General features: G+C 53.7%; 1 protein-coding gene across 1 annotated transcript; it reads left to right on the plus strand.

Annotated features, from left to right (window-relative positions):
• Positions 1-9,221: 9,221 nt before the first annotated feature.
• Positions 9,222-24,226, plus strand: ANKRD40 (ankyrin repeat domain 40). Its single transcript, XM_055132663.1, has 5 exons — positions 9,222-9,476; positions 15,907-16,055; positions 17,637-18,116; positions 20,747-20,928; positions 21,906-24,226. Exons 1-5 carry the CDS (start codon positions 9,343-9,345, stop codon positions 22,050-22,052), a joined length of 1,092 nt encoding a protein of 363 aa, XP_054988638.1. The 5' UTR covers positions 9,222-9,342; the 3' UTR covers positions 22,053-24,226.

A 24,226-nucleotide genomic window follows, 5' to 3' on the forward strand; every position in this document is an offset into this window, starting at 1 on the left:
AATAACTTGAAATAAAAATATGAAGTGTGGGGCCGGAGCAATAGTACAGCAGGTACTTGCAGGTACTTGCATGAGGCTGACCAGGGTTCAATCCCCGACATCCCATAAGGTCCCCCAAGCACTGCCAGGAGTAATTCCTGAGTGCAGAGCCAGGAATAACCCCTGAGAAATGCTGGGTTTGACCCAAAAAGTCAAAAACAAATAAATAAAGTGAAAATATTTTTTTCAAAGGAAAGAAAAGAAGAAATATTGGGCCTGGAGAGATAGTACAGTGGGTAGGGTACTTGCTTTGTATATGGCTGACCCGCATTCAACTCCTGATACCCCTGAACCTGCCAGGAATGAGCCCTGACATAGAGATATAAGTAAGCCCTGAGCACCACAGGATGCGAAGAGGGAGGAAGAGCAGGGGGAGGAGGAGGAGAAGGAGGAGGAAATGGAGGAGAAGGAAGTGGAGGAGGAGAAGAAAGAGGAGGAGGAGAAGGAGTTGGAGGAGGAGGAGAAGGAAGTGGAGAAGAAGAAGGAGGAGGAGGAGGAGAAGGAGGAGGATATTGTACAGACAATATTTTTGGTGGGGGAGGAGGTTGTAGGCATACCCAGCAGTGCTCAGAGATTTTACTCCTGGCTTTGTGCTCTGGAATCATTCCTGGTGGGGCTCAGGAGACCATATGCAGTGCTGGGAGAGAACCAGGGTTGACTGTATACAAGGCAAGTGCCTTAACCCTTGCACTATCTTTCTAGTCCTAGTAACTGTTCATAGAGCTTGAGTTGGTTCTTCACAGATGAGATGGAAACAATTTACTCTACAGCCAGTGGTTCCCAAAGCTCACTCCATACAAGTTACTAATACAGGTGTTATTACTGAGTTGTGTTAAGTTAGCATGAGACTGAAGAGTGGGAGGCCATCAAGTCTAGCTAGTGCTTTATAAATTCTCTGTAAGACAAGGAGGGAAGCCTCAGGGAAAATCACCCAGCCAACGCCTTGATCTTGGACTTTTAGCCTCTAGAAGTATGAGGAAATGATTTTCTGCTGTTTGGACCAAAGGTTCTCCAAGTTCATTGCACACTGAAATCACCTGAACAGACTTCAAGTTACTGAAGCCTGAGGTCCCCCCTCCACCACCCTCAGGTTATTTGGATGGAATTGTCATGGTTGTGGTCTGTCCTCAATCATATTATTGTGTGGTCATGTGTGGTCACTGTCCTCCTGTTGCTCATCCATTTGCTCGAGCGGGCACCAGTAATGAGTCTCCATTGTGAGACTTGTTACTGTTTTTGGTATATCGAATACACCACAGGTAGTTTGCCAGGCTCTGCTGTGCCTGGCTCTCCTAGAGGGGCAGAGGAATCGAACCCGGGTTGGCGGCATACAAGGCAAACGCCCTATTAAAAAGATATTATGAGGGGCTGGAGTGATAGCACAGCAGGTAGGGCGTTTGCCTTGCACGCAGCCGACCCAGGTTTGATTCCCAGCATCCCATATGGCCCCCTGAGCATGGCTAGGAGTAATTCCTGAGTGCAGAGCCAGGAGTAACCCCTGTGCATCACCGGGTGTGACCCTAAAACCAAGGTAAAAAAAGATATTATGAATTCTGCTGTTGTTATTTGGGGGCCACACCAAGCACCTGCTTTGGACTGAGCCTGGTAGTTCACTGGGAACCATATGTAGTGTCAGGGGATTAGAACCAAATCCAAGTCAGCAGGATGCAACGTAAGTGCCTATACCATCTCTCCAACTCTGACTTTAGGAATTTTTTTTTTTTTTGCAAGGAGTAGGGGGACACATGCTCAAGCTTATTCCTGGCTCTGCACTCAGTGATCATTCCTGGCACTACTCAGGGGACCATATGGGGTGCCAGAGATCAAACCCAGGTTGGCCATGTGCTAGACAAGCACCCTACCTCTTGTACTATGGCACCGACCCCAGACATTAAAAATTGTAAAAGCTGGCGAGTAGGGTATTTGCCTTGCACCCTGCCGACTTGGATTCCATCCCTGGCATCCCTTATGGTCCCCCTGAGCACTGCCAGGAGTAATTTCTGAGTGCAGAGTCAGGAGTGATCCTTGAGCAGCACCAGGTAAGGCAAAAAACAAAACAAAACAAAACAAAATAAAACAAAACTGTAAACACTCTTTGGATGATTCAACTAAGCAGCAAAGTTTGAGTCTCTGGTGGAAGTCCCTGACTATTTTTTCTCGCCTGTTGCTGTGAGGGTTGAGGTGTGGGGGAAGGGTCTCACGCGTGGTTCAGGTGGCCCATATCACGCTCAGCTGCAGTGTTGGCCAGGCTAGAGCTCCTGGTGCCATGGTTCTGGGGCTCATACACCCGTTTGGGGGTGCACGCTGTGGAAGTGGTGCTCCTACATATTTCAGTTGCAGTACTGGTGGGGGTTGGGGTGTCTCTTTTCAGCTGTGGTGCTTGCAGCTTCCTGGCTGTGGCGCAGCTTGGAAATCACTCCTAAGCCTGGGAATCCCTGACAGCTGAGCTTCCAGGCACAAAAATCAGAGCTACCAAGAGGTGCTGGGGACGGGCAACAGAAGTAGGGATGGAACTGTTCTGAGTGCTTGCAAGGGTCAGTGCAGAGACCTGCTTTAGCAGGAGCTATCTCCCCGCCCCCTTTGTTAGGGAAATCCTAGGAAAATAGTAAAGAAAGCAAGCCGTCTGATGTACAAGTCTTCTGACTTCTTTCCAGTCTCCCGTGCGGGCCCCGACTCCATCTTCCATCTCATTTTTTTTTTATTCTTTAATTTTGTGTGAGTGGAGGGGGTCTTTTTGGGTCACACCTGGCAACACCAGGGGTTACTCCTGGCTCTGCACTCAGGAATTACTCCTGGCGGTACTTGGGGAACCGTATGGGACACTGGGGGATGGAGCCTGGGTCAGCTGTGTACAAGACAAATGCCCTACCCGCCTACTATAGCTTCAGGCCCTCCGCATGTTTTTAAATGTATATCTTGTGTCTTCCCTGATCAAAATCCTAGAGTCCGTCTCTATCACCCCAATCTAAAACACTGCAAGGTCACCCAGGAGCTGACCTGCCTCTTTTTTTTTTTTTTTTTTGGTTTTTGGGTCACACCTGGCGATGCACAGGGGTTACTCCTGGCTCTGCACTCAGGAATTACTCCTGGCGGTGCTCAGGGGACCATATGGGATGCTGGGATTTGAACCCGGGTCGGCCGCGTGCAAGGCAAACGCCCTACCCGCTGTGCTATCACTCCAGCCCCTGACCTGCCTCTTTTGACTTCATCTGCTATTATACCCCAACACCCTTATGCTGCTCCTGGCACAACTATTCTTGCCTTAACCCAACTACTTCTGCACAGGCATTACCCGCTCTATGAAGACAACCTGGATCCTCATTCTTCATGTGATGCACAACTGGTTACCTTTGCACAGTCATTTTACTATAGACATCCTAGCACATTGTTCAAGTTTGTCACATGAGACTGTAAATCACCTGGGATTGGTGGGGTTCACGCTAATTCCTGACTAGCTTGCCAAAAATATTGACAGTGGGGTCAGAAAGATAGTACAGGGTGCTGGGTGCTTGTCTTGCATCTGGCTGACCTGGATTTAATCCTCCAGGACCCCCAGGTGGTTCCCCAAGTCACACCAGGAGTGATCTCTGAGTTCAGAGCCAAGAGTAAGCCCTGAGCACAGCTTATATGGCCTAATAACGCCCCCCCCCGTGGCCCCCTGCCCCTGCCTTTAAATATTGCCAGTTAGTGAGGGGGTCTGGAGAAATAGAGGAAACCCAATAGAAAGCATTACTCTCTTCCTGAGTGGATGCCTCGATATTACCAATGAAGTGGGTGTCTAGGAGGTCAGGACTGCTGTGTGAGCTCCTGCGTGGTGTGGACACTGGCCCTCCCAGCCTCACTTGTTGACTTGGTGGCAGTCATTAAGCTATTCTTAAGACTCACCTAATCTGCTTAATGTGGGAGCAGATCCCTACCACCTGCATTTGAGGGGGTGGGGAAGCAGAGGTTCTCAGGTTGATGCAAGGTTATGCTTTCCACAGGTAACGGAGAAACCAGGGGCCAGAGAGATAGTACAATGGGTAAGGTGTCTGCCTTGCACGTAATCCACCCAGGCTTGATCCTGGCATCCTATTTGATCCAAAGTCCCTGAGGAGTGATTCCTGAGTAAAGAGCCAGTAATTACCCCTGAGCACTGCCAGGTGAGACCCCCCCCCCAACTCCCCAAAAAATGTCTGAAATGGAGAAACCAGTCCCAAATTTCTACTTCATTTTCTAGAGTTGTCATCTGTTTCACAGAAAAGAATTTCATGAGAAGACAAATAACACTGTAGCACTGTAGCACTGTCCTCCAGTTGTCAATTTGCTGGAGCAGGAACCAGTAACTTTGTAAGGCTTGTTACTGTTTCTGGCATATTGAATACACTAAGGGGAGTTTGCCAGGCTCTGCCATGCGGGCGGGATACTCTTGGTAGCTTGCCCAGCTCTCCGAGAGGGACGGAGGAATCAAACCCAGGTTGGCCGCGTGCAAGGCAAACGCCCGACCCTTTATGCTATCGCCCCAGTCCGAGAAGACAAATAAGAAAGTAAAAATTATTTTCTTTGGAAAATAGGAAAGAACAGGGAGGAAAAATGCCCTTAGAGGAGAGAATAATGTCCCCTACATTGGAATGTGAGCCACTCCTGAAGGGTGTGCCCAGGTGAGGTGACCAGCACCAAAAAGAGCACAGCGATGCTTTTGGAAGCTGACGAATACAGGACTTTTCTAAGCTGCCTGGGCCAGAGCTCTCTGCGCAGGTGAGAGTCCGTTGCCCTGGAATCAGGACTTTAAATTCTGGTGGCCTTCATTCAGAGGCCTTTGTTCCTAGAGCACTGTCTCCTGAGGTTCCTGCCTTTGGTTTTGGACTATGTCTTAAATCGGGACCTCAAGCTGCTCTTAGTCTGAAGTGGGTGGGAAAATTCCTTTTTCACATCAAATCTTGTTTTATGGCTTCCTAATATTCATTGTCAACAGATCCTCACCTTCCATGTCATAAATATTAGTAATTTCCTTTCTAATGAAATGTCCTTGAGACCAGATACCTTTTCTCTTGTTGTTTTTGGGGCCACACCCAGCAATGCTCAGGGCTTGCTTATTCCTGGCTCTGCACTCAGGAATTAGTAGAGCTTGAGGGACCATATGGGATGCCAGAGATTGATCCCGGGTCAGCTGCATGCAAAGCAAGCGCCCTATCTGCTGTACTATCTCTCCAGTCCCCTATTGGCCTTTCCGAACTTTCACTCTGTGGCTCACTTGGGGGACCATATGGGGTGCTGGGGATTGAACCACGGCTGGCCATGTGTAAGGCAAGTGCCCTTCCTGCTGCCTCTCACTTGAAACCCGTCTCCATTGTGAGACTTGTTGTTACTGTTTTTGGTATATCGAATACACCATGGGTAGCTTGACAAACTCTGCCGTGCAGGCAAGATACTCTCAGTAGCTTGCCTGGCTCTCCGAGAGGGGCGAAGGAATTGAACCCAGGTCGGCTGCGTGCAAGGTGAACGCCCTACCCGCTGTGCTATTGCTCCAGCCCACCCAAAACAATACAAACAACAAATCTCTCTTTTTTTTTTTTGCTCAAAGGGTAGTGCACATGCTTTGCACAGAGCAATCCTGTGTTCACCTCCTGTACCTCATGGCCCCTAAGTGTGGCTGGGAGTGACCTCAAGACACCGACCCAGGAGCAGCCCCCAAACGCTGCTGGATGTGATCCCAAAGCCCAAACAGAAGATAATGTAAACATAGAGAGGCTGGGAAGACAGACTGTTGTGCACGGGAGCCTGGGCTGGATCCCTAACACTGCACGGCCTCCCTCTGCACCACCGGGTATCGCCCCTCGGTGACCCTAGTGCCACCGAAGCCCCCCTCCCTTAATAAACTTGTAAGATATGAATATTTAGGGGCTGGAGTGATAGCACAGCAGATAGGGAGTTTGCCTTGCACTCAGCCAACCCGGGTTCAATTCCCAGCATCCCATATGGTCTCCTGAGCACCACCAGGAGTAATTCCTGAGTGCATAAGCAGGGGGTAACGCATGTGCATCGCCAGGTGTGACCCAAAAAGCAAATATATATATATGTGTGTGTGTGTGTGTGTGTGTATGTATGTATATATATAAATGAATATTTAATGGTTGCTATGCTTGGGCACATGTTATTACCCTATTTGAGGGAGGTGTTGGGGGTTTGAGGCCATCAAGATTTATTCTGGGTTCTGTGCTCAGGGTTCACTCCTAATGGCACTTCAGGGGTCATATGCAGTGCTGGGGTTTGACCTTGGGCCAGCTGTGCAAGGCAAGTGCCTGACCGGTTGTAGTATCTCTCTAGCCCCGAAAGTTATAATCTTGTAACGAAGGGAGATCTGACAAACACCTAGAGAACTTAGGATGCAGTCATCACCAGCTTTAAAAAGGCTTTTGTGGCTTTTGTGGTATAGCGGTAGGAATGCTTTCCTTGCATGTGGCCAACCTGCATTCCATCCCCTATGTTCTCCTGAGCCCTCCAGGAGTGACCTTTGAATGCAGAGATAGGAAGAAGCCCCGAGCACCTCTGGAGTGACCCAAAACAAACAACAAACAACAAACAAAAAGCTAGTTCCATCTCAGAGATCACTCTCCTCTTTCTTTTAATTTATTTAATTCATTTATTGGCTGGAGCGATAGCACAGCAGGTAGGGCGTTTGCCTTGCACGAGGCCGACCCAGGTTCAATTCCTCCGTCCCTCTCGGGGAGTTCGGTCGGCTACTGAGAGCATCCTGCCCGCACAGCAGAGCCTGGCAAGCTACCCGTGGTATATTCAATATGCCAAAAGCAGCAACAGCAATTCTCACAATGGAGACTGGTGCCCACTCGAGCAAATCGATGAACAATGGAATGACAGTGCTACAGTGCTACATTTATTGGGGAGGGGGGACATACCTGGTGGTGCTTAGGGCTTACTCCTGGCTCTGTGCTCAGAAATCACTCCTGGTGAGTTCGGGGGACCTTATGTGGTGCCAGAGATGGAACCAGGTGGCTACGTGCAAGGCAAGTGCCTTGTCTACTGTGTTATGTGTTGGGCCCCTAAGGTACCATGTGGAGTAGGGGATTGAACCCAGGCATCTAACATTCAAAACATGTGCTCAGGGGCTAGTGAGATAGTGTAGAGGGTAAGGCCTTGCACACAGCTGACCTGAGTTCTTGGTACCACACATGGTTTCCCAACACTGCCAGGAGTGATCCCTGGGCACAGAGCCAGATGGGGCACAGCTGGGTGTGGCCCCCAAACAAAATAAAACAAAAAAAAATCCAACAACAGCAGCAACAACAACAAAAGACCACTTATTCCTATGTCACTCAAATTGCATTAAAGAGCCTAATTTCGGTGCCAGGCTTGTCAGCCACAGAAAGACTCTCCGGCCTGATCTGAAAATTAAGACTTCAACTGGGAGACAAATCAAACTGTAACCTCAAGCGGGGTTCCAGCTTGCTGCGGAGGGTCAATCTGTGCAGTTCCTCTCCAGCAGCACCTGGGGCGCGCTCCCCACCGTGAATGACGAGTGTCATAAACAGACACAGCTTCTCCAGCAGCGAGGAAAGATGCCTGCCCTACAGATCCAGAGCAGACCCAGGAGAGGGAAATGTGCACTCCATCCCTAAGTCTGTCCCTTCCCATGTCAGCTCCTCGGGGGCAGGAGACAGGACAGCAGGGAGGGGACTTGCTGATAAGAGTTAGATGGGGGCTGGAGGGATAGCACAGCGGGTAGGGTGTTTGCCTTGCGCTCGGCTGACTGGGGTTCGATTCCCAGCATCCCATATGGTCCCCTGAGCACCGCCAGGAGTAATTCCTGAGTGCATGAGCCAGGGATAACCCCTGTAAATCGCCGGGTGTGACCCAAAAAGCAAAAAAAAAAAAAAAAAGTTAGATCCCAGGCACCCACCCCATATGGACCCCTGACCCCCGAGTCAGGAATGATCCCTGAGTGCAATCATATGTGCTCCCTTCCCCCAAACAAAAATCAAAACCATGCTAGCTCCCTTTCCTTTGCTCAGGACATTCTTTCGACCCCAGGGTTATTTCTTTGCAGGGAAATAGGGGAAAGACAGGCTCATCATCCTGTGCTCAGGACTTACTCCTGGCTATGTGTTCAGGGATCACTCCTGGCAGGGCTCAGAGGACCATACGTGGTGCCAGGGATGGAGCCCCGTTCAGCTGTGTGCAAGGCAAGCACTCTCCCTGCTGCATTAACTGTACTGTCTGGGTCCTGCAAGGTTATTTCTTAATCCTCCTGACCCCATCTGCAGGCGCGTCCTGGGCCACATGGGACGACCTCCCAGCCACCTGGGCTCATCCACACAGTATTTTCCTTTTCTCCCACGGGGGCGACAAACTGCGCCAACCCAGACTCTGGGCCTCATTACATTGATTAAGCAAAGAGGAAAACGCTGTTTGCATACACACCATAGCTCTCTCCCCAAGCGCCTGGCACCCGCGCCCAGATAACTCCACACCCTGGCTGGTGTTCCTTTCTGTTTTCCTCATATGCCCTGCATAAAGAGTCATTAAGTATGATGTATAAGCCCTACTAAATTACAGTTTATAGATCCGAGGCACAAAATAGGTATTTTTTTTTCTTCTGGAAAGCCAAGTTAGAAACCCCGTCTACAATGAGATGCAAACCAACAATTGACATAAATATCCTAACGGAATGGTCCCAAGCACTGTCATCCGAAGAAAGAAGCGCGTAAACTATCTGGGCAATAATGGGCCTTAATACCAGGATCGCTTTCAGCCCATTTCCCCATCCCGCTGGGCCAGAGCTGGCGCAGATAAAGAAAAAGCCACACTAAGTGGGAGGAAAAAAAAAAAACCACACACACAACAACACAGACACACATTAAAAAAAAGCACACCAATTATCTTTGATGCCTGGTCAACAGCCTGCACCAGAGCGTCAGGCCTTTGTGGCTCCGAAATAGGCGGGTTACTTGGCCGCCCCCTTTCCACGGCTCTGTCCCCCCCCCCCCCCACCAACCACCGCCTCCCAGCGGCGCGGGGGGGGGGGGGGCGTCTAAAAATAGCGGCGGGCGCCCACCGGCGCGCAGTTACATAAGGCCCGGGGTAGGAACCGAAGGCGCCTGGGTCAGGGGTGTCGCCGCGAATAGGGTCCCCCGGAGCCGGCCCCGGCCAGGCGCGGCGGGGGCGGAGGCGCGGGCCTGCGGCGCGGGCGGCGGCGAGGCCCGGGCGCGGGCGGTCCCCGCGCGCTCTGCCCATGGCCCCGAGCGGGCCGCGGCGGCGGCGGCGCTGAGCGGCCCCGGGGCGGGGGACGCGGGCGCCCGGGGCGAGATGAGCGGCCCGCTGGAGCAGAAGGAGCAGCAGGAGCGGCTGCGAGAGGCCGCGGCCTTGGGGGACATCCGCGAGGTGCAGAAGCTGGTGGAGAGCGGGGTGGACGTGAACTCCCAGAATGAGGTCAACGGCTGGTAAGCGGGGGGCGCGGGCGAGGCCGAGGGTCGCGGCCCTGAGCTGGGGATGGCGCGGGAGTGGGGGGGGGAGGCGTGCGCCAGGGGTCGGCCCCGTCCACTCCCCACCCCCCAACCCCGGCCCCCGCGCCCGGCGTCTGCGAGCCGGCGAGCGCGCGTCCGGCCCCAGCCCCGGCCCACGTGGTCCTTCGGGGCGGGCCCCCCGCGCCCCCTGCCCGCCTGCCCGCCGCGGCGGGGGTGGGTTCGCAGGCCCGGACGAACCGAGCTCACCCCGGTTCCGGACTGCGCTGGCCCGGGCCGCGGGGGCTTCCGAGCAAAGCCCTCCGGAGTCCCGCAGCGCGCACACGCCGCGGAGCCCGCCGGGAGCGGTGGGGAGGGCGCGAGTCCCCGAGCCCGGCGCCCCTCCCCCCCCCGCGCACCCCCCGGGGGGCGCCTCGTGGGTTCCCTGTCGAAGCCAGACTTGCAGCCCCCAGCCTGGAGCCGCCCCCCCCGCCCCCCTCTCCAGGCGAATCAGGAGCCCCCTGGGAACACGTGCCCGGGGGTGGGGGGGAGGGGGGAAGGGTCGAGTCTGTTTCATGGTCAGTGACTGAAAGTCCTATTATTCAGCCCTTTTTTTTTTTTTTGGCCTGTCCACGGGAACACGCCGCTTGGCCCTAGGTAATGTTTGGCCAAGCCTGTTCATCGCTCGGCGTGCACGGTGTCTTTGGGAACTGAAAGGCACCAGTTTGCAGGTGGGTGGGTGCGGCCCGGGAAGAGCACTGTTTGGACACAGCCGGGACGGAGCGTCGGTGCCCTGACTCCCTAGTCTTAGCAAAGGCAGACGGCCTGAACTGGGGCTGGAGAGAGGAGCTCCCCTCCCCGACTGCCAACCCTGTTTCCATCCTGACCCCTGAGAAGAGCAAGGACCAGGCGTGCCCCTGCCCCACCCTGCCCCGCCCCAACCCCAACCCAATCAGCTTGAGCGGCAGTGCAGAGAGCCTGAAACAGTCAATAACCACCCGCCTCCCCCCCACCCCAACCTATTTTTTTTTTTAAGTTTGCAAACAGGCTTGCAATGGGTGCCTTTTCAGAGCTAGGTGGGTATTTTGTTTGTTTTTTTATTTTGTGCCTCACAAACTGCAAATCACTGTTTTGGCACTGGGAGGCAGTGAAGTGTAGAAGGAGGGATCTGGTTTTTCCGGCAGTTCTTTTCCATGCCTGTCCAGCTATCTATACCCCCCGTGCCTGAGTCACTTAATTTTGCAGTTGCTTCGGCAGACCGTTGTGAACTGTTCGTCAGATTGAGCCTAACTTAGTTCGTGTGTACTGAGTCTGCCCTATAGCTGGCAGGGGCTCCTACGCACTTGACACGTGTGGCCTGCAGCTGTTGTTATTCTTTCCATCCTACAGAAGAAGAGACGGAGGCCCTAGGTTCCCCCACTAAGGAGTGGGGCTGGCACATGAACCCAGCATTAGCTCTAGACCCTAATCACCATCTGCCATATAGTAGGTGCTCAAGTAAATGTGACCTGGGCGCTACCCAAAAGAGGCATCTCGTAAGTGTAATGGGGGGATATGTAAGAGGCCCCTCAAGCTGAATGTGTCCAGGACTGAATTCCTGATCTGCATTCTTCTCCCCGCCACATCCGTGCCCCCCCCCCCCCCCCCCCCCCCGTGCCAAGCCTGCTTCCCTGAGCCCTCCAGAGCTTAGTGCCCGAGGGCCCCGGCCCCAGCCCTCGGCAGTCCCCTCCAGAGTCTGCATCTTTCCCTCGCACACCACGTCCAGGCGGTAGCAGAACCCGCCAGCCCCTCCAGTCTATGTCTACAGCCTCCTCCCCACAGGCAGCCTGAGGGATCCCGATTTAAAATAGAAACGGAGGGGGAGGCCAGTGGGTTGGGCACCTGCCTGGCAGGCGGCCAACCTAGTTTGATCCCTCATATCCCACATGGGCCCCCACCCCCAGCCTTCCGTGATTTAGCCCTGAGCAAAATGTTGTTTTGGTGTGGCCCAAAACAACAACAAAATAGCACAGCGGGTAGGGCGTTTGCCTTGCACGCAGCCGACCCGGGTTTGATTCCCAGCATCCCATATGGTCCCCTGAGCACTGCCAGGAGTAATTCCTGAGTGCAGAGCCAGGAGTAACCCCTGTGCATTGCCTAGTGTGACCCAAAAAGCAAAAAAAGAAAAAATTATTTTTAAATTTTTAAAAATATTGGGGCTGGAGTGATAGCACAGCGGGTAGGGCGTTTGCCTTGCACGCGGCCGACCTGGGTTCGATTCCCAGCATCCCATATGGTCCCCTGAGCATGGCCAGGGGTAATTCCTGAGTGCAGAGCCAGGAGTGACCCCTGAGCATCACTGGGTGTGACCCAAAGAGCAAAATAAATAAATAAATAAATAAAATAAATTTTTGAAAATATTTATTTTTAGTTAAGATGTATTTTTTAAATTTTAAAAAAAATTTTGCATGAATCATCGTGAGGTATGGTTACAGACTTACAAACTTTTGTGCTTACATTGCAGTCATACAATGATCCAGTACCATCCCTCCACTGAGCGCCCATTCTCCACCACCAGTGATCCCAGTATCCCTCCTGCCACCCCCACTTCTCCCCCCTCACCCCAACCTCTGTGGCAGGGCCTTCCCTTTTGCTTTCTCTCCTTTTGGGTGTTGTGGTTTGCAATAGAGGTGTTGAGTGGCCATCAATCACGTTCGGTCTGTAGTCTATTTTCGGCACACATCTCCCATCCCGAGCGGGCCCTCTAGCACCCTTTCCTTGGTGGTCCCTTCTCTATCTGAGCTTCCTTTTCCCCCAGCATATGGGCTGGCTTCCAAGCCATGGAGCAGACCTCCTGGTACACATCTCTACTATTCTTGGAGCTGGAGCGATAGCACAGCGGTTGGGCGTTTGCCTTTCACACGGCCGACCCAAGTTCGATTCCTCCGCCCCTCTCGGAGAGCCCGGCAAGCTACCGAGAGTATCGAGCTCGCGCGGCAGAGCCTGGCAAGCTACCCGTGCGTATTGGATATGCCAAAGACAGTAACAATAAGTCTCTCAATGAGAGACGTTACTGGTGCCCGCTCGAACAAATCAATGAGCAACGGGATGACTATTCTTGGGAACAACAGAACATATATATGTTAAAAACTGTGGAGCGAGATTACGGTGGGTTAGTGCCTGCCTTTGAACACAGCCAACCCGGGCAGTCCCTGGAGCTGCAGGCAGTCGCCGTGCTTGCCAGGGGTGATCCCTGAGCCACGTTAGGTGTGGCCTAAAACCAAACAGCAGACCCACACGTAGATCTCTTTGCTCAAAGTCCGCTCTGATGCCCTCCACGCTGAGGAGCGGCCCCGGGGTCCTGTCCCCCGGGCCCCCCAGGCCCCGTGTCAGAATTCGCCCCATGCTCCTTTCCTTCTGCTTCCCTGTCCTCTGGGCCTTTCCTGAAGCGCCGGGCAAGTCCTGGTCCCAGACCTCACCTCCTGGGGGGTCTCCGCTTGGGTATCATGGTAAGCCTTTCCTGGTCCCTCATTAAAAATGGTCCCATACCCCCCCACCCCTGCCTCTGGTGTTCCCTAATCTCTTTCCTGGTGAGAGCCCTTCCTCCTCCTTCGCCTCGAATACTTTGCTGTGATGACCACCTCAGTTTCCTCATCTGTAAAATGGGAGTGCTGATAATAGTACTTGGCTCCTAGTACTGTCAGTGTTGATACGAGTGCGGGTAATAGCCCCTGACTGGCTTGGAGGCTTCAGTGAGTTGGTCTATGGAAAAGCTCTGGAGCAGTGTCCGACATGTGAGACACTCTGTATTAGCTGTTGTTATCTTCCTGCTACTAACCGACGTTCTGGGTAGTGGGGTATTAAGAATCCCTGACTGTCCAGCAGAGAAAAACAGAATGGTCGCGGCTCTCAGGTATTTGCTCAGCTTCAGTGCTCGTGCCCGACGCCCAGTGCCTCTGGCCCGAGGGCCTTCCCAGCACCCGCAGGAGATTCTGACTTCGAAATTCAGGCGAAAACAGCTGGAGTTCAGCTCGCGACAGAGTCCCTACCGCGGGGGTCATTCAGGTGTCGTGCCTACTTTTTGACTTTCAGGAACAAGTGAGGGCGCATGAAGAAGCGGAAGTGACCGCCTGGCTGGAGGGGCTCTGAGTTACGGCTGCCCAGAGCCGCCCACGGGCTGGGCGGTGAATGATGATCACTCAGGGCTCAGGGCCGGGGGGACCACGTTGTGTTGACTTGACCCCACTTTGTGTGGCGAGGCTTTAGCGAGGTGGTTTGTCCCCTCGTCTCGGGCTCACTGGCAGTAAATTACCTCCTTCCCTCTCCAGCTTGCCACGAGCAAGTGATTTACTACTAGCAAGTGAGCACTTTTATTTCCAAAAGGGAACATATTTTTCTCATCATGCTCCATTCATTTTTGAGAGCTCACTTATCATTATAATTACTCACTTTTCAAACCTCTGCCACAGACATCCACCCGCAAACACGCTCTTGACTGCAGTTTGCTCAAAATCCTGATTGCATTCGGAGCCTGCTCTGCTAAAAGGCAGTGCCTGCGTGGTCTCGTTAGGCAAGTGTCAGCGAGGCAGCTCTGTGTCCGGCAGGTTCCTCTTGCCTCCACGACACTGACCGCTTACAGGCCCAGATCCACTGCTGAGTGTATTTTTTTTTTTTTTTTTTGGTTTTTGGGTCACACCCGACGATGCTCAGGGCTGACTCCTGGCTCTACACTCAGGAATCACCCCTGGCGGTGCTCAAGGGACCATATAGGATGCTGGGAATCGAACCCGGGTCGGCCGCGTGCAAGGCAAACGCCCTACCCGCTGTACTATTGCTCCAGCCCCTGCTGAGTGTATCTTAAAGGACCTGGATCCTCTGAGACTAATGAGTGACTGTCGGGTGTCACTCTGAGACCTCCGTGACGTTGCTCCCAGACCAGGAGACAAGCTCATGGTCTGGAAGTCAAGAACGTGAGGATGAATGTTCTAGAATAATTGCACACTGTCCCGGTTTGTGACCTGACCCTCGCCAATGAGCCTACGTCCTGTTCCTTTTAACTTCATCTCTGTTTGGCTCTCTGAGCCCTGAAGATATTTACATGGGTTCGATTAGAGAGTTGGTAAATGAGGACATCTCAAAACGGAGGGGAGAAACATATTTTCCTTCTGTAATATCACTCAGCTTTGGCGACGGGGGATGTAGTTAGTAGCTCCGCAGCCTCTCATTGCTGTTTCGATGGAGTTTTTGCCAGCATGCTAATTATGTTTCTATGCAGCATTAAAATAATAGCCCTTCAGAGTGTCCACAGTCCCTTCCTGTGTGTACAATATTATATAATTAGCTTTATTTAAATGAGTCTGATACATTCAGAAGAGTTTGTTCTTCGAATTTTTTGGTAATGGATGTACATATTTAAAGTGCCTCAGGACTAAAAGTATGTGGTGCCGGGCCTTGAGCCACACGGGTATATGTTTGTGGCCGCTCTGGAGAGCTGAAGAAGACCACTTATTTTGTTTCTTTTGGGCCACCCCCAGTGGTGCTGGGGGCTCCTCTCGGTTCTATGCTGGTTTGGGTGGGGGGTGGCTAAGGGTCACTCCGAGTGATACTTGGGGACCTCGTGGTGCCAGGGATTGAACCAGGACCTTCATGCAAAGCGTTCTGCTTGTTGAGGTATCTCTGTGGCCCAGGAAGCCAATTTTTAAATTTATTTAAATGCATTATTATTTTAGAAGGGGTGGTTTGGGCCACATATACCTAGTGATACTCAGGGCTTACTCCTGGCTCAGCGCGCAGGAATCAGGCTCAAACCTGGCGTGGCTATGGGCTCTTTGGAAGGTAAGCCCCTTACCTGCTATACTCTTCTCTGCCTTGAAGCCAGCTATTTTAAAAGTAGAAAATGGGGCCTTGTTTTATTTTATGAAGGTAAGGAAAAAGAGGGGCAAATGAGCAAGTGATATTAAGACGGAAATATCTACTGTAGTAATAAAAATTTCAGAGGCAGAGCAAGCTGTCAAGAGGAGAGGGTTAGCAGCCTGACAGTACTTAATCTTCAGGCATTTGATGCATGTAAAGTGAGTCTCAGAGCCCCTAAAAAGAAGTGTGGAGATGTGGGAACATTTTCAAGAGACCGGGGCAATCTAATGAGAGCCCTCCTGCCGGAGAGCGCGAGCAGTGCCATTCGGGCCAGCGGCCGGCCCCAGCCTGCCGGGGGCCACTGGAATGAAGACTCTGAGGATAATTGAGTTTTTCCCAGTGGCCAGAAATCAAATTTTAAAATGCATTTCCACTATATTAAATATTTCGATCATCCGCTTTCCAGAAGGCACAGGTGAGATTCCCGGCCTGGCGTGCTTGTTCCAGCTGGGCTTTAGGGGGCTGACGTGCTTCGTGTACTTACGTGCCGATTCCCAGTGCTCCTCTGAGCCAGCCTCTCTCCCCCTCCTTGGCACAGGACCTGTTTGCACTGGGCGTGCAAGCGCAACCACGGCCAGGTGGTCTCTTACCTGTTGAAGTCAGGGGCAGACAAAGACATCCTCACCACCAAAGGAGAGATGCCCGTCCAGTTGACATCAAGGAGAGAGATCAGGAGGATCATGGGAGGTAAGCTTGTGCATGGGGGGCAGGCTTTCTTTTTTTTTTTTTTCTTTTTGGGTCACACCTGGCGATGCACAGGGGTTACTCCTGGCTCTGCACTCAGGAATTACCCCTGGTGGTTCTCAGGGGACCATATGGGATGCTGGGAATCAAACCCGGGTCAGCCGCGTGCAAGGCAAACGCCCTACCCGCTGTGTTATCGCTCCAGCCCCAAGGAGGTTTTAATTTTATCTGCTGTGACCTTGATGCCAAGCAACCTGGCTCTTCTTCCCCTCTCCCTTCCCTTTGCTGTGGCATTTGTGGTTCCGGCTCACTCTCTCTCTCCCTCCCTCTCCTTCCCCACCCCCTTCTCTCTCTCCCTCTCTCTATCTTCTTCCCTCTCCTTCTCCCTCTCTCTCCCTCCCCCTTTCCCTCTCTCTCTTCCTCCCTCCCCCTCTCCTTTTTCCTCCCCTCCCCCGCTCTCTCTTTCCCTCTCTTCCTCTTTCTCTCCCCCTTTCTCTCTCCTTCCTCCTCTCTCTCTCCCCTCCTCCCCCCTCTCTCTCTTCCCCTCTCCCTCTCTCTCTTCCTCCCTCCCTCCCCTCTCTCCTCTCCCCTCCCCCCTCTCCCTCCTCCTCTCCCTCTCTTTCTCCCTTCCTCCCTCCCTTCCCTCTCCCCGCCTCATGTGTGCATGCGTGTGCACGCACACCTCACGGTTTTGACCCCGTGGGTCACCAGCAATACACTGCTGGGACAAAACTGGGCTTTCAGGCTGGTGCCCAGGGATTGAATTTGTGCCTCAGGCCTGCAAAGCAGGTGCTGTACCACTGAGATGCATCTCCAGGACCCTCAGCTACCCTATTTTATTTATTTATTCATTTATTTATTTTGGCTTTTTTGGGGAGGTCACACCCGGCAATGTTCAGGGGTTACTACTCCTGGTGCTGCACTCAGGAATTACTCCTGGAGGTGCTCGGGGAACCAGATGGGATGCAGGGATCAAACCTGGGTCAGCCTCGTGCAAGGCAAACGCCCTCCCCGCTGTGCTCTGGCTCCAGCCCCAGCTCCTCTGTTTTAAATGCAGCGGGTGAGTTGCTGTGCAGAGGTAGTGAGGCCACCTTGTTTCTGGGCACGTGGGCATCATAAGGTAGTGCTATCTCATCTGGAAGACTCCTGCACGAAATGAGGCTTCTTTTTTCCACACTTGGGGCAGGGAGATGGCTTCAAGGGCTGGAGCGGAGGGATCCGGGGGGAGGGGGCCGGGGGTGCTCCGGGCTGTGTCCCCAGCACCTCGTGATCTCTGTGCACCTCCAGTGAGGGCTCGCCCGGCATGTGGCTGAGCAGGGTTCGATCCCGGCGTTCCATGTGGTCCCCTGAACCCCGCCAGGAGTTGTTCCTGAGCTCAGAGTCAAGGGAAGAAGCCCTGAGCACGGCTTGCTCTGACCCCCAAACATAAACAGACGAAACACCCAGCTCTGGGCTTGAAGTTGTAACTGACCAACACCGATCAAACCGTTTCTCCCGTCCCAAGGGAAACTCGCTTTCTCGAGACGTTCTGTCCCTGGCAGCGTTTTGAGGGCTGCAAACACGCTCTGTGCTTTCTTTTTCAAGTGGAAGAGGAGGATGACGGAGATAACCTGCCCCCGCCGAGGAAGGAGTCAGACCTGCCCTTTGTTCCCAACTACCTGGCCAACCCGGCCTTCCCTTTCATCTACACCCCCTCGGCAGAGGATGCCGCCCAGCTGCAGAACGGGGGCCCCTCCTCCCCTCCTGCCTCCCCCGCCGCGGACGACTCCCCTCCAGTGCTCTCCCCCGGGGACCCTCCCCTGCTCGGGGCCTTTCCCCGGGACCGCACCGCTCTGGCCCTGGTTCAGAACGGGGACGTGCCTGCCTCCTCTGCCATCCTCCGGACACCCGAAAGCACAAAACCCGGCCCTGTCTGCCAGCCGCCCGTGAGTCAGAACCGCGCGCTCTTCTCGGGCGCCGCCAAGCCGCCCGTGGCCCTGGAGCCCCCGAGCGGGCCACAGGCAGGAGCAGCACCAGCCTTCCAGCCGTTTTTCTTCACTGGCGCATTCCCGTTTAACATGCAAGGTGAGCCCTGCCGCCCGGGGGCCGGGGCTGGGGTGGGGGGCGCGGATCGGTTTCCCCTGTAATTACACACTCCCGGGAAGGTTGTCATCTGCTCTTTCACCCTGAAACGCGCACGTACGGTTTCCCGAAAGCCAGGAGGCCCCTTCTGCACGCCCAGCGTGGCAGCTGGTGTGCGGAGCTGCCGCCGGCCTCTGGTGACGGTCGGAGTCTGGGTCTTGTCACACCCGCTGGAACTGGGCTTACTCCTCCGCCCCACTGCATTTCCGTGTCCTGTGGCTTTTTTTTTTTTTTTTTTTTTTGCTTTTTGGGTCACGCCCAGCGATGCACAGGGGTTACTCCTGGCTCTGCACTCAGGAATCACTCCTGGTGGTGCTCAGGGGACCATATGGGATGCTGGGAATCGAACCCGGGTCGGCCGTGTGCAAAGCAAACGCCCCACCCACTGTGCTATCGCTCCAGCCCCGTGTATCCTGTGGCTTCATTCTTCTTTTCACCCGGAACATTTTCTCATTTGTGATCAGTCTGGACTCGGTGTCTCGAGCATCCCAGGCCAGGTCACAGCCTCTGATCGTCTGTCATCCTTCCCCTGTCACCCGTGTCCTGCTGTCAAGAGCGGGTGTTCTTTCCGTCTCCATTTATCTTGAGAAGAGCTCACCCGCTTTGGGGGCTGGAGAGATAGCACAGCGGGGAAGGCGCTTGCCTTGCACTTGGCCCACCCGGGTTCGACTCCCGGCATCCCATGTGGTCCTCCCAGCCTGCCAGCAGTGGGCCCTGAGCACCAGCAGTTTGTTTGTGTGGCCCAGAAGCGGACAAAAGGGTTAATCAACTTTGGGACTGTAGTCCCTGAGCAAGCAGTAGTGGCCCCTAAGCAATGCTGGGTGTGGCCCCAAAGCCCCCCACTCCAAACAAACGAAATGAAATAAAAATTTAGCAACATTACTATTATTATTTTTGCTTTTTGGGTCACACCCGGTGATGCACAGGGGTTACTCTTGGCTCATGCACTCAGGAATTACACCTAGTGGTGCTCAGGGGACCATATGGGATGCTGGGGATTGAACCCCGGTCGGCCATGTGCAAGGCAAACGCCCTACCCGCTGTGCTATCGCTCCAGCCCCGCAACATTATTTTCTTACTGGTTTCAAGGCCATACTTGGAGGTGGTTGCGGGCGACTCCTGGCTCAGTACCTAGGGGTAATCCAGGGAGTACTTGGGGGACTGTGTGGTGCTGGGGACCCAGCCTCTGAGCCCTCTCCCTGGTCGTAACTTTTTTTTTTTTTTTTTTGGGTCACTCACACCCGGCAATGCTCAGGGGTTACTCCTGGCTCATGCACTCAGACCATATGGGATGCTGGGAACCGAACCCGGGTTGGCTGCGTGCAAGGCAAACGCCCTAGCCGCTGTTCTATCGCTCCAGCTCCCTCATAACTTACTTTCAAGAGGGGCCAAGCCCAGAGATCCTTGGAGGGCTCCACCCTGCCCCAGGGCTTAACCTCAGCTTCACACATCATGGTAGGTGTGTGCGTCCTGGCCTATAGTTCACAGACTCTTACTTCACTGGGCTGGAATCCATCACTGTCATTGTTTTAATCTCCCCATTATGCCAGGTTTGTCCTTGGGGAGCCCCTCTACCAATTCTGTGTCACTCGGATGTGTCCTGTCACTGAGAGCACTGCCTTCATTTCCAGAGCAGCTGATGTTCCAGGGCCCGGCAACGCTCTCCAAGGGTCCTGGTTCTTTTTCGGAGGTGGATGACCACATTGGGTGTGGCTGATCGGTGCGCTCTCTGCTTCTCGGGTCCTTTCCTCCAGGTCCTCTCCGATTCATGCCAGCAAAGACAAAAAGGGCACACAGACAACACACAGACACACTCACAGGCTTGTGAACGAGCTCGGGAATTAGGGGGAGCAGGAGGGCACTTGCCCTGCACATGGCCAACCTGGGTTCCATCCATGGCATCTCACCTGGTCCCCCGAGCACGCCAGGAATAACTCCTGAGTGCAGAGCCAGGAGTCACCCCTGAGCACATCGGGTGTGACCCAAAAATCAAAAAGAAATTTGGGGCAGGCTGCTACTGTCTGTTAGCTCCCAGAGCCAAGATTTGCTCCTTATTGAAGTATATTACATTCAAATTAGAGTTAAACTTGTTTTCTTGGTAGCTTAGGGTTTTTTTTTTCTTTTTCTTCTTTTTGCTTGTTTATTGCTAGGACTTCTGCATTCTGTAAATACCTTCCAATCCATGCTTGTCGGCGACCGTATCTTGCTCGTGCCTTCTTTCTACCTCTCTTCCCCTCACCCTGCTTCTGTGTAGTGTGATGCTCAAACCAATTCTTAGCCGTCGTCAGTTTAGTAAACGAGCCCTTTCTCAGCTGGGGCTTTTGTCTCCCTTGCTGCTGATTTTAAAAACCAGTCTCAGACGTAGCAGTAAGAACTGGGCACCAGGACGGGCGCTGGAGAGCCAGCGTCGGAGCTGAGCACACACTCGTGTGCCTGGCTCTCTCTCTGGAGGCATGGAGGCCGTCGGGGAAGGGTATAATTTAGTGCGGCCATCTTCTGGAAGTGGATCTTGGGTGACCTCAGCTGACGCTCCCAGGGCCGTTCATTAGCATCCCCTGCCCCTGCCTTCCCAGAGCTCGTCCTGAAGGTGAGGATTCAGAACCCATCTCTTCGAGAAAACGATTTCATTGAAATTGAACTGGACCGGCAGGAGCTCACCTACCAGCAGCTGCTCCGAGTGAGCTGCTGTGAGCTGGGCGTCCACCCCGACCAAGTGGAGAAGATCCGCAAGCTGCCCAATACGCTCGTGAGAAAGGTGAGCCCGCCCCGCCCGTCCCGAGGGATGGCGCGCGCTCTGTACTGGGAAGTGCCCGCTCTTTGCAGTTCTGTGAGTCATGGGGAAAGAAAGGAAATAGAACAGAAAGGAGCAGAGGGTAATTTTCCACATGTAATCACTGACATTTCTTCCCCTCCGCTGGGTTAATAGCCACGTCGGCAGTTTTGAAAGCGGTGGAGAATTTCCGAATTGCCATTCACATGCACCGGTTCCCCGTTGTTTCTGAGTGCTCTGGACGGAATCTCCCAGTGCACCATCAGCTGTGCCTTGTGCTGGTGACCTAAGGGCCAGGTCAGATCACAGGGCAGACCCACACAGTACCCGGGTGGCCATCCCGGGCTTACTTGGCGTGCCTGGGCAGGACAGGCCTCTGGCCTCTGGCCCGAGGGAAACTGATCCCTGCATTGCCTCAACTGTCGCCGCGGCCAGCCCAGCCCAACTCTGCGTTGCTGCCAGGGCCCCCGCCGTGCCACTGTCAGAGCACTGGCATTGCTTTCTCCTGGCCCCTTTTCTTCTTTTTTTGGAGGGCTCAGCTTTACAATAAGCCCAAGAGACTAGTATCAGCACAGAACCCCAAACTCGGGGCTGGAGCCATAGCACAGCGGGTAGGGCGTTGGCCTTGCATGCGGCCCACCTGGGTTCGATTCCCAGCATCCCATAGGGTCCCCCGAGCACCGCCAGAGTAATTCCTGAGTGCAGAGCCAGGAGGAACCCCTGAGCATCGCCGGGTGTGACCCAAAAAGTGAAAAAAGAAGCCCAAACTCACAGTTTCGCTCTTGTTTCCGGATCACACTGAGTGGTGCTCAGGGGCTGCACCTGCTTCAGAGCCGGGGGCACTGTGCTCTGCCGTGGACAGACGCTGGGGCTCCCAGACCGGGCCCTCCAGTCTGCTGTGCTCCCTTCCCGCTCCCTACCAAGTGGTCTCTCTAACCTGCTTAACCTGATTTTGGTTTTAGGACAAAGATGTTGCTCGACTTCAAGATTTCCAAGAGCTGGAACTGGTTCTGTTGATCAGTGAGAATAATTTTCTGTTCAGGAACGCTGCGTCCAGTCTGACGGAACGGCCTTGCTACAACAAGAGAGCTTCGAAACTGACTTACTAACGCAGCAGGGACCTCTTCACCGAGTAGCGTGACAGTTTTGCGTCACCTCTGGGCCAAGGACAAGCCATTGTCCCGGGGGCCCCTGGTGCCCCTGTGCCGTCCACACTAACTCCACTCTGCCTAGGTAGGGCGCCCCGACCCCGGCAGCGGTGCCGTTCCTCCAGGCCTCTTGGTGCACAATAAACCTATTGCTTGAAGCTGCGAGCCGCGGAGAAGTGGTGTGGAGAGGCAGCCGCGGCCGGCTCTTGACTCAGTGTGTTTTATGCGCCGAGTGTAAGAGTTGTTGGAGCAGAAGCCGAGAGAGAGAGAGAGCAGAGCCTATTTCTAGCCACTCCTGTCGGCAGCGCGCCTGAAGGGCCAGGGTGCGCGTCTCGGGGATTCCTGCCCACACCTCTCCTGCACCGTGGACCAGCTAGGGAGGAAGGTCTGGGCGAGCACAGGTACTGGCCAGACCAATTTCAGCGTGACTTGTGACTGTGAGGTTTCCTATTAACACATTTATAAACGTTAACTCAGGTTAAAAATATTTAAGATTGCAGATACCTTATACCAGATCATTGTACATAGGCTGTTAACCAAAAGAGCTCCCTCTTTCCTTCCCCCTCTCCTCCCGCCCCCTCCCTGTGTTTTCTTTGTAAACACACCACTGCTTCTGAGAGTCCCCCGTGGCCACCTGCTCCACGGCCGCCCCGGCCCGAGCCCTCGCCGCCACCAGAGGGCGCTCTGCGCCTCCCCAACACTGAGCGCCTTCCATGTGTGCGCAGCCTGTCCACCAGGTGAGCGCCCTCGGCCAAGAGCACAAATGTCACCTGTCCACCGTCTTCGCTTTCATCTTCCACCGGAGACAACAAGCAATTTTTGAGGCCGAATCTGTTGCTCTTTTAAAGGTTAGCGTGAGAAACTGAGTTAGAAGAGTTAGCATCTTTATTTTTGTATCAAAGATAAAGGTTATTTTGAAATTATTAGAATTTTTACACAACTCTGCCGTTGTAAGCAAATGGTCCGACCATTGGGATCCCCCCTCCCGCTCTCTCCCTGACCCACTTAGCAGAGTCAGTGGGGGGGGGTCCAGCAGGCTTTGTTCTGGGCAGACAGACACGGGATCAGACTCATGAGCAGGGCATCGGAGGCCCTTTAAAGAATGCCGCCAAGGACAGTTTTTCCTTCCTCCAGTGTCGCTGGCGTGGAAGGCCCCTGAGCTTCGGGGATGAGGACGCACACACTTAGACAACCCAGAGTGCAGGGCTTGGAGCCAGCCACGGGGCGCCCCCCTGCTGTCTGGAGCAGCTTCCCCCGCCCCCAGAGTGCCTAGATTTTCCAAAGAAACTGACCCTCCCCTCGTGTTAACGGTGCCGGAGCGCTCGGACCCAGGAGCGCGCAGATGGTGCGGTGGCCAGAGGAGGTGGCCAGAGGAGGTCAGGCTAAGACCGTGGCCTCCCCGCCACCAATGTCGGAGCGGTGTTCAAGGCCACCCTCAGGGCAGCCCCCCCCTCCCCCGTTCTTTGTGTGACTCCCCCTTTGTCCAGTGTCCGCCTCGAAGAACCAAGGTCACTTAACTGCCCCTTCCCTGAAGTGCTTTCAGGAAGAAACCTCTTTTGTGTTTCAAGCAATCAGACGTTTTTTCTGTCTAGACACGATACCCCTTTACCATTTTTCTTTGCTTGGGAAAATAAGTTTTGCAGGGTGCACTGATCAATTAAGGCCGGTTTTTATCCTGGAGGAAATCAATGCAGTATAAATTCACGTTCGGATCACTGGGGTTACAACTCTCTCAGCCATCCAGCTCAGTTAGAGGTTCTTAGAAGCAACAGCGGTGGGCCAGGGCATTCCGCAGGGGGCTTGACACCCCCCCCTCGCCCGCCCCCCCAGGTCTTCGCTCTCAAAAGCCCTCTGTAACCACCCTCTGTGCACAGAGTGGGGTTAAGACGGCACGGTGGCTGGTCGGTGAGTTTCAAGTCTTAATCTATGCATTCAGAGAAATATTTTTCTATGGCTTTGTGTAATTTATAACACGGCTTTTTTTTAGCTCTGTGAACTGTGACGTCGCCCCTCCCCCCGCATATTTAAAGCATGTGTTCACATTGTGTGTAAACATTCGCGGGAGAGCTCCCTCTGTGCATTGCTGACTGTTCAAACATAACACGGATTATTAAAATTAAATATTAACCGACTGA

Source organism: Sorex araneus, chromosome 3 (assembly GCF_027595985.1).
Source record: "Sorex araneus isolate mSorAra2 chromosome 3, mSorAra2.pri, whole genome shotgun sequence".
NCBI lineage: Eukaryota > Metazoa > Chordata > Mammalia > Eulipotyphla > Soricidae > Sorex > Sorex araneus.

Bases quoted from the DNA above. Each gene is read 5' to 3' on its own strand.
- ANKRD40 (XM_055132663.1), top strand. From the start codon at position 9,343: ATGAGCGGCCCGCTGGAGCAGAAGGAGCAGCAGGAGCGGCTGCGAGAG. The intron at 16,056-17,636 runs GTAAGCTTGTGC...TTCTTTTTCAAG, and splicing joins GATCAGGAGGATCATGGGAG to TGGAAGAGGAGGATGACGGA. The intron at 18,117-20,746 runs GTGAGCCCTGCC...CTGCCTTCCCAG, and splicing joins ATTCCCGTTTAACATGCAAG to AGCTCGTCCTGAAGGTGAGG.